This window comes from Bactrocera dorsalis, chromosome 4 (genome assembly GCF_023373825.1).
Source record: "Bactrocera dorsalis isolate Fly_Bdor chromosome 4, ASM2337382v1, whole genome shotgun sequence".
Lineage (NCBI taxonomy): Eukaryota > Metazoa > Arthropoda > Insecta > Diptera > Tephritidae > Bactrocera > Bactrocera dorsalis.
The window spans coordinates 72,527,697-72,543,732 of NC_064306.1; the positions used below are offsets into that span (position 1 = coordinate 72,527,697).

General features: G+C 34.0%; 2 protein-coding genes and 1 long non-coding RNA gene across 7 annotated transcripts in view; 2 read left to right on the forward strand and 1 right to left on the reverse strand.

Moving 5' to 3' along the window:
- The window catches only part of LOC105231382 (poly(A) RNA polymerase gld-2 homolog B), a 108,639-nt gene that overhangs the window by 72,959 nt on the left and 19,644 nt on the right, over positions 1-16,036 (reverse strand). The window lies entirely within an intron of this gene.
- On the forward strand, positions 181-1,298 carry LOC125778267 (uncharacterized). Its single transcript, XM_049455034.1, has 5 exons — positions 181-376; positions 463-675; positions 794-950; positions 1,054-1,126; positions 1,191-1,298. Exons 1-5 carry the CDS (start codon positions 335-337, stop codon positions 1,213-1,215), a joined length of 510 nt encoding a protein of 169 aa, XP_049310991.1. The 5' UTR covers positions 181-334; the 3' UTR covers positions 1,216-1,298.
- Positions 13,191-14,287, forward strand: LOC125778268 (uncharacterized). Of its 2 annotated transcripts, XR_007422591.1 has the most exons (4): positions 13,191-13,424; positions 13,514-13,649; positions 13,722-13,863; positions 13,921-14,287. It is a non-coding gene; the product is annotated as an uncharacterized LOC125778268 (long non-coding RNA). The 2 variants fall into 2 exon arrangements; XR_007422592.1 differs by having other exon boundaries at positions 13,191-13,649.

Genomic DNA, 16,036 nt, shown 5'->3' on the forward strand with positions numbered 1-16,036 from the left:
AAACATTATTTTATAAACCAATTTTATGATATTATGTACTATAAAATTCTGCACTAATATTTAATTTTGTTGTTTTTTTTTAAGAAATATGGATGAAGAATTATTTAGCCAAGAGAATGAATATGAAGAAGTTTCAGCGCCATACAATGTTCAGCTACGACACAGCATTCTACAGCCAGACAACCTTCAACAGCAGGACACAGGTATATTATATACATTTCAATAAATAATGAATAAGATAAATTACGGTTAAATGATATAAATTATATAAAATATTTTTTATTTTATAGTAACTCAAGGTATTAAGGAAATCCTAAGAAACCAAAAGGTGCTGATGACAAGGATGGATGACATTGAGAAAACCCTCAAAGAAAATGTATGTATATGTACCAATAAATTTATATATGTATTTCTTTATTTGATAAATATATATACATATATATATATATATTTGTACATTAGGTTATTGATAAAGTTCTTCTATTGGCTCAAACACACACGCTACGCGAATGTAAGGTGGTTTTAGCTAAAGTCCATCACTCCATTGGACGATTGGTAGGAGAAATAGAAAATCCCATGCAAATTGAATTAGCGTCAAGACTACCAATCTGCACACTAGTCGCCGCGCTGGATTTCGAAGATAAACTAAATTCCAAAGAGTTTGCTGACGAAACGGTAATTTTTTGCTCTTACTATTTTATTATTTAAGTATGTGTTATTCTTATACTTTGTTAATTAAAAATTTTATTTGGTAATTTAACTATTAACACATTTCAATTCCTTAAATTCACAGAAAATTTATCTTCAACAAATAAAAGGAGCAAATGCATCTGTAGATGAGGTAATGAGAAAAATCTTTACCGACAATGTCCTTTTTGAATTTAATTTTGATGGAAGGAAACAAAAACAGGCGCTTAACAAGCTTAAACTTGTTAATGAAGTTTTATTCGGTAATTTTATTTTCAAAAATTTAATATATTAGATAAAATTAATTTGCCATATAGCATTTCTTTAAAAATATTTATTATAAAATTTTTTCCTATTTTTGTGTAGATGTATTTGTAATGGAAGGACGGCCAGGTTTTGAACGGGCATTAAGAAGAGTGGTGGACCTTAGCCACAATAGGTACCGCCAAAACAAATTATCTTTAAATAAAATTTTAGTAATAATTAATGTTTTATAATTCCAGGTCGGAACAACAACAACCAAAGTAGGTGCAATTTTTAAATAATGTATGGATGCAATTATTTTTATTTTTTTTTTATTTTTATTTATTTAAATATGTACTATATGTAATATATATATATTATATGTACGGATGCAATGAATGCAATAAATTAATTTTTTTTATCGCTAATAAACAAACTAAAAATATATTAAATATACATTTCCATAACAATTTAAAATAAAAAATTCAATAAATTTTTAAAAATAACCTGTATTTGTTTTATTTTATATGGAGTAGGATAAAAGGATAAGTATACCATACTACTTTACCATCATACTACTTTACCATCAAACTACTATACCATCTTACCATGGGTTAAAAAGAGACGAGCATATGACAAAGTGATGGTAAATTTGTATGCAAAGAAAAAGGATAGACAACTCACACGTATTCAAAGTATGCGATAGAATCTTCCCATGCCTCTGTACAAACTGATGTAAACTATTCGAATTTTTCACGCATACTATCCATAGTTATACGGCAGGTTTATGGCATTATATAACGTGTAGTCTTCTTGCTGGGCAAATTCTATTTTGTGCACACACGAACACACACACGTATACATCCAGACGTTTTGTGGTTTTGCTACGCCGTTATTCTTTGCTGATCGAAATGGGAAAAACCAAAACGAAACATAAAACCATTCGATGGAGATAAGTACTCAACTTGGAAATTTCGTGTTAAGTCTTTGTTAGAAGAAAGTGAATTATTAGAGGTAGTTGAGAAGGTGCCAGACCAAATAACTGATCAGTGGCAAAAGAAGGAGCGCAGTGCGAAAAATATAATTATTGAATATCTTAGTGATTCTTTTCTAATTTTTGCAAACTCCGAAAATAGCGCTAAAAAAATATTTGCAAATTTAGATGCCATATACTATGAGCGCAGAGGCTTAGCTTCACAATTATCAATCAGGAAGCAACTGCTGGCATTGAAGTTAAAAGGCGACACAAATTTATTAAATCATTTTAATGTATTTGACGAGCTAGTGACAAACTTAATTGCGGCAGGTGCTAAAATGGATGAGATGGACCAGGTATCCCATTTACTTTTAACTCTTCCATCCAGTTTTGATGGAGTCGTTTGATTTCTTCGTCTATTCGCGCAAGTTTCCTCAGTTTGTATTTACCGTTCAGCAAGTGCGGATATTTGAGCAATAAAATAGTGGTTGCTGATAATTATATGTGCGTAAGCGAATTTTACTTTTTTATTTAAAATTTATTGTGGAACGAATAAATTGACAAATAATGTGTGTTAAATAAATATTTTTTGCTAATTTTGAATGGTTATAGTTTAATAAATATAGTTCAGATTGAAAATAAACTCAGTTATATCGCCACCACATGTTGAGTGTAATATGGACTACCACAGTAGAGTAGGGCTGCCATACGTCCTGGTTTACCAGGATTTGTCCTGGTTTTGCACGAATTGTCCTGGTCTACTGTCAAATTGTCATGTATGTGAATAAATAAAATGAAAAAAAAACTTTTCTTTTTTCCAGATTATTGTTAGAGCGGATTCACACTTGTCAAGTACTTGAAAATAAGAGAAATTTCCCCTGCTTCTCACCCCTCTCATTCTATGCGAGCAGAGTTGCTTTCAAGTACTTGACAAGTGTAAATCCGCTATTATGAAAAAATGTTCATCGCTAGTTTAATCGAAAATCGATAATAAAATTTGTTTCTTCTCTATCATATTTAACATATGATTTATGTATTGCTGGTGAACGTGGATTTGTATTGCTCGTAAGTTTTTCCATTTTCCGTTTAATAAATTTCATTTAAATGTTATTTCATTCTTCTGTAGCAAATGCCAAAAAGAAAGTGCAAATTTTTAGACACCTACACAGCTGAATGGTCGTATATGAAAAAAGGAAAAACTGATGACACTGCGTATTGCACGATATGTGGATTTGACATTAACATTGCAAATGGTGGAAAGTCAAGCATTCAAGATCATGTAAAAAGTGCTAGACATCTTTCAAAAATAACAATTGCTTCATGTTCAAAAGATATTAGTTCTTTTATGGTTAAGAAGAATACACAACTTGAGCATTTGATAAAGGTTGCTGGAATCACAAGCGCCTACAGAATTGTAAATCATCATCAATCATTCAGGAATATCTACCGATTCGAGCAATCACAAAGCACAGAAAATGTTCCCCCTGAGATTCATTATTTTACGGAGAAAGGGTTAGAAATAAAATTATTAAAAATATAGTCATTGCCAAATGAAACATCCGAAACAATAACAACATACTGCATCAATGCACTAAAAACAGCTGATATTCCACTAAAAAATCTTACGGCTTTTGGTGCAGACAACACAAACGCGAATTTTGGGAGCAGACAAAGGAATGGCGTAACTAACGTTTTTTACAAGTTGAAATCCGAATTGGGTCGAGAAATAGAGGGCATTGGTTGTTATGCTTATATCCTCCACAACACTATTTCACGTTCTACAGATGTACTGTCAATTGACATTGAATCTGTTGTTTTGAAGATATAGAAATGTGGGATGGCAACTCTATCCTGAGCGAGCTGACTGAGCGAGCTGTTGCATCATCTCACTGAATTGAGGACGACGAGTAGTAGACGAGACGGCGAGCGCGACTAATCGAGCATTAAAAAGAAGCCTTGTTATTTTTGAATTTTTCGTTCAATTTTTATTAAAATACATTTTCTTGTTCAAATAAACTTAAAGCTACATTCGAATAAACTAAAAGCTACATTCAAATAAACTAAAATCTACATAAATATTTCTGCATCTTCACGGTTAGAACTGAACGATTGAAACAGTTTTGTGAAAACGCACAGGTAATATTTAACGAAATACTCTCCCAGACAAGAAGTCGGTGGTTGTCACTTTTGCCTGCAATAGAGCGTATATTACAGCTTTGGATACCGCTCAAAGAATTCTTTGAGGTTGAAAAAGGAGCAGCGAAAGTAATTACTGACTTTTTTAAAAATCCGTTACCAGAACTACATATATTTCACATTCATACACAGCCAAGCATTTGTAATTGAAAAACAAATCAAAAAAATTGAAAAGCGAAATATTTCAGTTATGGAAGTTCAATTAAGTGAAACTATATGTGATATGAAAGACAGATGTGAAAACAATTTTATTGGAATTTAAACACAGTTTTGAATAATTTAAAGAACAGATGTTTGAATGATAAAATTTCTGATTTTGAAAATGACGTTAAAATTTTTTTACGACTTCAATTAACTACTTAGAGGATTGGGTGGTCCCCTTAAAAAAGTATGCAATTTTTAATTGGATGACATTAAAAAATATACCTGAATGGACTGACGTTCAAAAAACGATAACTTATTTACAAGAAAAAAATATTATTTTGTCTGATGAATCCTTCCAAGAAGTTTCTTATCTTAAGTCATTTTGAGAGATAAATAAAGAATATCTAAAAGATAAGGATACAATCAAAAAATGGTTATATTTAAAAAAAAAAAAAACTTCTGAAAAGGAGCGAAAAGAAAATTTGTTAAAGATAGTACAATATTTATACGCAATGCCCAGTCATAATGCTTACGTAGAACGTATTTTTTCATTAATAAGTTCACAATGGACCAAAGAAAGAAATTCTTTAAATATTGATACATTAGAATGTATCATTCAATGTAAGTTTAATTTTAATATGACAACCATATCAAAGAAAAACTGAAGTTTTGCGCAAAGTTCAAAGTTCAGAGAAATACTAAGACTTATTATGTTAAAATGAATAGTCTTTTTTTCGAATATGTCGGATCTTAACTTATGGTAACCAGTGTATAAGACTCAAATCAAACACATGTGCCACATGACAATTCTCATTTCTGTATTCTAACGGTCGTTTGTTGGTACGCTTTATTCCATCTATTCGCCAGATGGTCAGAATAGTTCGATGCGAATATGAGAAGAAGACGTTGCGTGAGATTGAAGGTTTGAAAGAAAGATACGCACTACGACTGTTGTGCGTGTATGCTTGAGCCACTGCGAAAGACAAAGACACAAGTATGTTCGTGCAACATTTTCTGAATGGCATTCTCGGTATGCTAAAATTGTTGGCGGCATTCTCAAGTTGACTGTGGCGTGGGCAAGTATATTCGCCATATACAATCAGTGTAAAGTATGGAAAAACATAATGTTAACCCAACAAATACATGTTTAAGTGAACTGTTAATTTTTGGTTTTTTTTTATAAGTGGGAAATTTTTGGGTAAAGTGTCCTCATGAGCGGAGTCAGAGTTATGGCAACCCTACACTAGATGGCAGTATCTTCTTTATATTTTTATGCACGGGGAAATCCCTATTTATGAATAACAGCTACACCGACCGTGTAGCTTACACCGCCTATTGTATTGCGTAGGTATTGTTTTATAGTCACAAGTCACAACACCTTGAACAGTTTCTTTGAATTGCGGCGTCTATTTTGAAAAAATAATAATTACAAAGTTTTTGATAAAATGAGTAGTGATTCATCGATTGGAAAAAGTCCTCCTAAGAAGAAAAATGTGAAATATGAACAGAAAATCGTAAATTCGTGGTTAAAAGGTGATAGGTTCAAATGCTGGTTAAAGAAAAGCACTAAAGGTGAGACTTATTTCTTTTGTTCTGCGTGTAATTGCGACAGAAAATGTGGTATACACGAACTGCTACGACACAAAGATTCAACCAAACACGCGAAGAATAGTTGAAGTTACAAAAACAACAAAAACTGACATCAATGTTTACCTCAGCTTCCAACTCATAAGATACAAAAATTGCAGCTAAGGCGGGTGAAGTAAAAATAGCCTATTATTGTTAATGTAACTGGGCAGACAGCTGAAGAAAATATAATAGAGATGTTACAGAACAATTGCTTTGCATTACTAGGGTACGTAGGCAGCAAATACACTGGTATAACTGGTTTTTGTATTTTATATGCAGCTGCAAGGGTTGTTTTCACACGAGGTGTTGTTATAAATGCTGCCTGTTGATATTTTCATTATTGTTTTGGTGCTCAAAAGTGTAAGAAGTGAAAATAAATATAACTGAAACTATAAATAACTGGATACGAAATGACTTCAAGAAGAAACGAATATTTATCGCAGCATATAGAAGGTAAAAAATGTAAAATAAGCAACAATGTAAACATATACTAATTTTTTTTATTATGCAGGCTAACTGAGGAACAGCGAGAATCATATATACAATCTTTATTTGATGAAATTTGTGACGATGACGCTCCCTATGACTTTCGACTCAGAAGATGAAGAAGAAATTCAAATCAATGACATTGAAATTGCTGATGACGATGCTGAAGTTTCGCAAAGTGCCGCAGAAGTATTACCTGATTATGCGGACTATGAAGATGAAAAGTAGTAGAAGAAGAAAATAATGAATTTCCTGCTAGTGCCGAAAAATTTGTGGCACGTGATGGTACTGAGTGGGTGAAAGAACCAAATGTAAGTCGTCAGGTACTCACACAAAATATTATAAGAGAACGTTCTGGACCAGCTAGGTGCACTGAAATGTTGTCAATAGAGCAAACATTCAAATGTTTCATGAACGTTGAAATGGCTGATATAATTATGCGCCACACAAATAAGTTAGCAAAAGAAACTTATAATGCTCACAACAATGCGCATCCAAACACAACTCCTAAGTCATGGACGCCTGTGTCAATAACAGAGCTGTATGCATTTTTTTGGCATACTTATTATTACTGGTGCGAACCATAGCAATGGAGAACATGTTCGAGATTGATGGAGCGTCAAAAACTATCCTTTATATCGCGCCACAATGGGAGTCAACCGTTTCTGTTCGATATTGCGGTTCCTAAGATTTGACGATAAAAACACTCGTGCAACACGCTTACTAACTGAAAAAGCAACACCGATCAGTGAGTTGTGGACGATGATGAACAATAATCTTGCTGCACATTACAAGCCCAGCTCATGCTTCACGATTGATGAACAAATATTTCCTTACCGTGGACGCACACGGTTTACGCAGTACATACCGTCAAAACCTGCTAAATATGGTGTCAAGATTTGGTGGATTTGCGATGTCACAAATGCATATCCACTGCATGGACAAATATATACCGGCCAAGCTGAAACTGGTACGGAAACGAACCAAGGCGAACGAGTGGTGAAGGATTTGTCTGCCAAATACCAAGAAAGTGGCCGAAACATTACAATGGACAATTTGTTTACGACCTTGCCAGTTGCAGAACTGCTTCTCACCTGGAAACTCACGATCGTTGGAACTTTGCGCAAATACAAATCATATATTCCTCAAGCAGAACAAAAACAGGACAATTGGTTCAACGACATTTGGCTTCAAAAATAATGTGACAATGTGCTCTTATGTTCCCAAAAAAAATAAAGCAGTAATTTTGCTTTCGACCATGCATAATGATGCTAAAAACCTGAAATAATTGAATATTATAATCGTACCAAAGGTGGTGTTGATCGAATGGACCAAATGTTTGCGGAATATCCAACACAAAGACAAACAAAACGATGGCCACTAGCGATGTTCTTCAACATGTTGGACACATTACAGCTCTTGCAGCCTACGTTGTCTACGATTTGAATAACCCTATGTTGCCTTAGAGAACAAACAACAAGCGTAAGCAGATCCTGCGCAGCTTGGCTGAAGCATTGTGTATGCCCATTATTGAAGCCAGAGCCATAAATCGTCAAGTGACGCGAAATTTTTCGACTAAAATTGCTATTGAAGCATATTTCAACCGACCGGTGGAAGCAATGGTGTCAACAGCAGCATCAACATCTGCCGCAGCGCGCACGCCAAAACCTGTGTCCGGATCTTGCTATTTATGTAACGCACAAGACGAAAAACGCCGTAGAAAAACCAGAAAGCTGTGCGCCAAATGTAAGAAGCCAATGTGTCTTGAACATTCGGTCACATCAACAAATTGCTCTATTTGCCATGATTTTCCTTAGATATAAGATGCATTTTTATAATAAAAGTCAATAATATGTGTGAAATGAATATTTTTAATTTTTCAAATAAAAAAATAATATAAAAAATGTTTTTTTTTTTTTATTATTATGAGGATTTTTACTATTGGGGTACAAACGTATCCCGGGTGTGTGTTTACGTTAGCGGTATAGAGGTATAGCGGTTCAAAAGTTACAATACTTCAAATATGAAAGTTTGTACACGGGTGTGTGTTCTAGGGTTAAGACAAGATCAAACTGCGACTGTGTTTTCGAAGCAGTTGCTGGATATTGGCAATGGTAAGGTCGCAGTTGACAGCTCGACCGGATTAATGACTTTTCCCACAGATTTCTGTCACTTCACAGAATCGAAAGAGGAGCTTATTCAGCGTGTTTTTCCGGACATTAAACAACAATATAATAACCACGATTGGCTAAGTGAATGAGCAATATTGGCAGCAAAAAACAAAGATGTCGATGATCTCAATGCTACCATTCAGAATTTCCTTCCAGGAGAGTTGTTTACGTACAAATCAGCTGATATGGCTACAAATCAGGATGACGTAGTCAACTATCCTACAGAATTTTTAAATTCATTGGACTTGCCAGGACTACCACCACATAATTTGAAATTAAAAGTAGGGTCAGTTGTCATCATGCTGCGTAATATTAATCAACCTCGACTTTGCAATGGAACGAGATTGGTTGTGAAGAAACTCATGAATAACATCATCGCAGCTAAAATAATCAAAGGAAAATACAAAGGAGAGGATGTCTTAATCCCACGAATACCTATGATTACAACGGATTTGCCATTTGAATTTAAAAGGTTGCAATTTCCCGTGCGTCTAGCTTTTGCGATGACCATAAATAAATCGCAAGGCCAATCGTTGCAAGTTTGCGGAATAAACTTAGAGTTTTCCTGTTTCGCACATGGGCAATTATACGTTGCGTGTTTGCGTGTCGGAAAACCAACATCCTTATTTATTTACGCACCGCAAAAAAAAACTAAAAGTATTGTCTACTAGAAAGCACTACATATATTAATTAACTGTATATATGTACAGCAGTGGACATTTATTTTAACTTTTGACTTTTCGGATGTTTATTTTGTTAAGAAAAGTTATTAACGTGATTTTTTTTTCGTTTTCTTATCTTTTAAGATGGGTAAAGTGGGGGACCTTTCACCACGCAAAAAAGCCGAAGTCAAGGCTCTCATTAATACAAAACTGTTTTCAAACCGTGATATTTCACGAAGATTGAAGCTGTCTGAAGCTAGTGTGCGACGTATTAAGAAAAAAGTTGAATCATGTGAAGATTTGAGTCCGAAAAGAAAAACCAAATGCGGCCGAAAACCGATTTTTACCCCAAGGTCAGAAAGATGTCTTAAGAAAATTTGCACAGAAAATAGATTTGCTACCACCAAATCGATTAAATCGCAGTTGGAAGATGCTCAGATAAATGCTTCTGAGTGTACTGTTCGCAGAAAATTAAATGACTTAGGTTTTAAGGCCTGCCGACAGGCCTGGGCTAAACAGTGGCGTGACAAGGATGTCGCTTTCTGGAGATCGGTAATTTATGCTGAATTATATTATTAATAATATATATACATACATATTTAATAAATAGAATTCAGAATTGCCTTATTTTTAATATTTTTTGTGAATTTTACAGGTCTGCTTCAGTGACGAAAGCACCTTTGAAATCTTAGCCAACAAAGCTCAATTTGTGCGTCGTCGTAAAGGTGAAAAATTTAATCCAGACTGCATCGTTCAGACTGTTAAGCACCCCACAAAGATCATGATTTGGTCTGTCATCAGCGGCAAGGGCACAGGGCGTCTGTACGTTGTGAAAGGCATCATGAGACAAGATCAGTACAAGGAAGTCTTGAGAACTCGACTGCTGCCACAGGTCAGAGAATGGTTTCCAAATGGGGAACCATTCATTTTTAAGCAAGATGGTGCTCCTTGCCACACTGCCAAATCTATTAAAAGTTATTTGCAACAAGAAAATATCCCCTTGTTGGATTGGCCTGGCAACAGTCCCGACATGAATCCCATAGAAAATGTGTGGGAGCTCATGAAAAGGGAGGTGGCTAAAGAGCTCATCACAACAAAAACACAGCGCTTGGAAAAAATCATTCATGTGTGGAATCATCATCCTCAAATGCAGGAGACGGTCCAGTCTTGCATCGACAGCATGCCGCGCCGGATTCAAGCTGTCATAGCTGCAAAAGGTGGAACTACAAAGTACTGAAGTTTATAAGTAGTATTTCCATATTCTGTTTTGAAAATTAATAAAAAATATATTTCCATTTAATATATAGTTTTATTTACATTCTAAACATTTAAAAAAAGTAAACTATATATATCAGTTAAAAGAATAGGTAATAACTATTCAAATATGGAACACTACGAGCTGATAACTGAGATCTGCATAAAAATCAATAGTGCGTCTAATAAATTGGCCAGGGACTGTATATTAATTAACTGTATATATGTACAGCAGTGGACATTTATTTTAATATATTCTTAAAAATCTAAAAGCAACAAATTTCAATAAAATTAAAAAAGAATTGTGTCGTGTGTTTGTGAGTTACTAAATATGCCTCCAATAATTAGGCGGTGCGAAGTTCGCCAGGTCAGCTAGTAATTATAATAAAAATATTTTTGAGAGTTGGTAACACTGTAAGGTTGGCACCCATCAAACATGTCCACATATTAATTTTTATATTTTTAAATTTAAATACACGATTAAATACACGATGTTGTGAGCAAAGTTAATATTATATTCAAAGGACTTCAATTCGAGTGGAACTGAGAGTGCAAATACCGTCAAATGTAAGTAAGTAAGTAAGTGGTCAACTTTTATATGGGAAAATGGAATTGTCGTCTTACTATATCTTACTCGCAATTTTTCCTTATTAGTTCACCGTTTAGAATAAAATAATTATTAATAAACTGAACGGCAAGCCACACAGTACGGAAAATTAGCCGGAGTTTTTTATTCAAACGAAAAATATGTAATTTCTGATAAATTGCTTCATAAAAATTAAACAACGATACTTGAAATGTAAACAAATTTAAACATTGTGGCTCAAATTTCATTTATCAGTATATGATTTTGTTTACATTTGCTTATTTTGATCAATATTGTAGGTTTCATTTAAAGAACGAAATTATTGTAAAATCAGTATTAAGATTCATTTCAATAAAGGAAGAGTTAATAGCTTAAGCCTGTTCTTTTAATTCAACCGTATTTTCATAATTCGCGACAACTACGGCAACTACGGACCACTCCACATAAGATTTTGAATCAATTATCAATTTTTAAATCAATCCAACAAGTGGTGTCAGAAAAAGGATTAAAGTGCGATTTAAAGTGAAAATTTGTGATATTCTAAACGCGTTCATACAAATGGTCCGTGGTGTACGAAAATTGCGGTACTCAATCCGCATAACGGAGGAGTGGTACAGCTTGGAGCGCTAGCAACAAGGCAGCGTCGGTGAAGTAGCAGCAGCATCAGCGTCAGTAACAGCAGCAGCAGCAGCAGTAACGGCGGGTATATAAGTTAAGCCACAATAGTCCAGCGGGCACCCTCGTAATCATTTCTGTTCTTCACTAACACCTAACAGCATCGCCAACACTCGCAAAACAAAAGTAAGTTGATTGTTGGGAGAGCGATCTGTCTGTATGACAACGTAGAGCCAACAAGTAACTTTATTCTTAAGCTAATAATGAAGTTTAACATTTGCGGTTAACAAGTGAGAGAGTTCTTTGACTGGTATGTTGAGCAGAGTCGGATAACGTAACTTCTGAGTTACTCTGGAAGAGCAAGGTACGATCACCTGATTCTTATTGGAATTGAATAAGTAACCACAGTTGCGAATAACACAGGAGACTGAGTAAGCGGTATGACTATTCTTGTTGGAGGTTTTTCTAATTAGAATAGCGTTGCAATTGGATCACGAAGATCGTACTACGAGAAGTACTTAGCGACACCAGTATATGTGATTAATAAATTAAATTAATATTAATAAAAAGTTTAAGATTTTTATTCACTTATACAGTGCGTACGGTAAAGTACAGTTCATCGTTGGAGGTGGCGTTACATTTCAATGGAGAAACAGCTAAGTCTTTTTATATACAATTGTACAGTTTTTGAATAACGTAAAATAAGTTATTGAATATTTTTGTGAAAAATTTGTGAAACTTTATGGCGAATATCGCAACAAACTTTTATTGGTGAAAATACTTTTTTAAAAATTCTTACGTGAGATATATAAATATATAAGAAAGTTATATGCGAATATTGTAATAAAATTCGAGTTATAGAAAATATTTTATTTCGAAACTGTATGCGAAAGATTAAAACGAATATTATAATAAAATTCGTTTAATAAAGGAGTCTGAAGGAAAGGTTAGGAGATTTAGGGCTATCGACTATTGGACGGAAAGCGACACTACAAGACAGACTGATGGAACATTTCGGCCTGACTGTGAGTGACGGTTCCTAAACTGATGTGGATGAGGTAGCAAGCCAACGAAGTGTGCGTGAGGTTAGAGTCGAATACCACAACTTTACTCTCCGAGATGTTGAGGACTCAATGACTTCGTTTAAAGGAACAGGTCGTCCAAGTTTCGAACAATGGCTTGAGGATTTTGAGGCAAGCGCATCAGCAGTCATCTACGCAAAACAACTGTTGAAGGGTGCGGCAAAGATTTTTATAAGAAGCCAGAGAGGAATAAGCAGTTGGAGTTCACTAAAACTAGCGCTGCGGCAGGAATTTGGTATAGCATTATCATCGATTGAAGTACACCGTACTTTACGCGTCGTTAAAATGATCGTATTTAAGAAAAACGGCGTCAAACGAAATCAGATCTTTGACTTTGGATCACGCCACTGCTCAAATGCAGTATAAAAGAATCAACGTAGGAGTTCAGTTGGAGTATTATTAAGCTACAGAAAGGAAGGCGACATCACCGTTAGGAAGAGACCATCAAGGAGACCTGAAGGACGGTGCGCTGCACAGATTGCACAAACTCATTGAAACATTTCCAGCTGTTCACTAACAGTGTTACATTTTCTGCAATTTTCAATTTCATGGGAGAATACGTAAGTAAGATAGAGAACAACTATCGACATTCTAAACATATGGTAATGTTAACTTGTTGAATAGGAAAGACGAATACCTAATTTTTCAAGAAGAAGAAAACGAAAAGCGCACTTTATTTTGGATTTTAAAGAGGTAAGTTCGTTGCTTGGGAATTTGATATTTTATAATTAATTTCTATTATATACATATATGTATATATATTATTAATTTCTTTTATATAGAGAAAACGAAAAAGCTTGGAGAAAAAGATAAGCATTGAATTGAATCATCACAAATTGTGATACCGTCACCATCGCCGCAACGCACGTGCGCTTCGTGCAAGACAATCTTTCACAAAAGGAAAGCACTGATGCTATGGTAAATATTTCGTTTTTAAATATTATGCGATTGTATTTTAATTTACTGTAATTTGTTTTTTTTTTTTTACAGATGCGGCTAATATTGAAATCAAAGGGCGCAAAAGACAGTGTGGACAGTGTGTTTTCTGGCGATCTAATATACCACTACAATTTAGAGAGGCGCAAGGAGAAGGAATCCCTACTAAAGCTAAAGTGCGTAGGGTAAGTTTTTGGTAAGTCTTTTTACTGATATATATTTGAATTCCTTAACTTATAACTTTTTATTTTAGAAATAATTCCTGACAAGGACAAAAACACTATCTGTGGGGAGCTCTGGAGATTTGTGACTTTAAGCCACAATCGTTTTTAACAAAAAACATAAACTTAAGGCTAAATTAACCCTTAGCCACCTAACGCCGGTCACAGTGATTCTACGTTTTCTTACAAAATTCGTATAACAATGAATAAAAAATGTTATTGAAGTATGAAACTTCTTTTAAGTTAATTTTTTGTTAATATTAAATAAAAGGTACAAAAGAGTTGATGTGCGGGTTTTGCGTGTTTTATTATTATATTTATACTTTAAACACTAAAATTAAGTTAACTTTGACCGACGTTAGGTGGTAGAGTGTTTAAAAAACACGTTAGGTGGCTAAGGGTTAATATAAGTTTTCTTATTATTAATTACATATACATATATTTTAGCTTTAAGTTGTAAATATTAGTTTTAAGTTAATGTTTCTAATATCACTTTTGAAAATATGAATTGTTATAATTTTAATTTTTATACTGAAATAACCTTAAACTTATGTTTAAGTAAATGTTTATTATTAAATAAAACAAAATAATAAAAAAAAACTGAATTTTATTTAAAAGAATTAAATTTGCTAGAAGTAACAAATGGGTTGTTACTGCTTGTTCTTGCTAACATGCTTATATGTTAAAGGTTTTTTTGGTTATCAGACCAAAATAATAACACAAACAGATATTCGGGTAAAATACTTTTTGTTATCCATAACACATAGGTAAGCTATGCGCTAACAAAATAATTTGTTGCCCGTAACATATTGGGAAGAGATTTGCTAACAAATGTGTGTATTCTGTTAGAACAAGGCAGCATGCGATAACTATTCCACACATATATTATATTATACGAGTAACTATTAAAAGAAATACTTGCGATTTACATATTTTAAATAAATACTATAAGTAGTTAAGAAAACAGCAATTTTTGAATCAATCCTACATAAATATATGTGGGATTGCAACCATGAACTGCGCACGCATGCAACTCTAAACATACACTTTAAATGAACGGACTCAACGAATAGCAATGAACGCCGACAGCGACAGTTAGAAATATAGACACTTGATTTTGAAACTCCACACGATACGGACGTGCGCATTGGTCATTCAACCAATTGAGTATTTAAACCTACGTTTTCTAACTGATATACTAAATAAACTATTTTATATAATAACTTAAAATAAAGTGTTTCATTTTTAAAGCAATCCCTCTATCCACATATAATCACACTTTCCTACATGTATGTGGTGTCGCGTGTAGGTTACTGAACACGACTATGTTACTGAACACGACGAAGGCAAAATCCAACTATGGACTGGAAAAAGAACTCAACGAGGCGTTAGGACGCTTGCGTTGAGTTCTTAGAAGCGTTGGGACGCTTGCGTTGAGTTCTTGGAAGCGTTATAACGCTAGAAGACAAGAAAACGAGTCATTCAACAACGGACAGCCAAACCAACATGTTTATGTTGCAACGTAAAATTTAAATATTGTAGTAATTTGTAATAGAAAAAAGTTATATCGCAAATAAATAAGTCTCATCCTACATGTATACGAAAAATTGCGGCAGGATTGCGAAGCCGCGCATGATAGGAAGCGAGTAAAGGAGCAGCTCAAAATGGAACTCGTATCTAAAGAGATGAATATAGGAGAAAGGGCAAATAGCCCAACTGCTGAAATAATAGACTTCCTGCCGACGAAGATGAATTTGAAATATATGAAGATCGTTTTAAGAATTTATGGAAAGAAATTTCCTCGAATTGACACTCCAATACAACAATTCATATTTTAATGTTGAGATAGAAGATCTATCTTTTGATGTCACTGACATTATGAAAAGATTAAAAAAAAAAACAAAAAAGCAAATTAAAAAATAGAGAATATGAGCCATGCGTAGAAGATATTACCTTTGGTAAGCAGCGTGTAGAAAATATACACTTCGATAAGCGTTGCGTTGGTGACATATCGAATGAAAGATTGTTCAGCTCAAATAAGTCTTTATTTTTCCCACACCAGCGGTAAGAACTTAACCCATTAGGTCCAATGTTCCCATTTGGGAATTTGTACAAATAACAAAATTTTATCGAAAATCACCCATATAT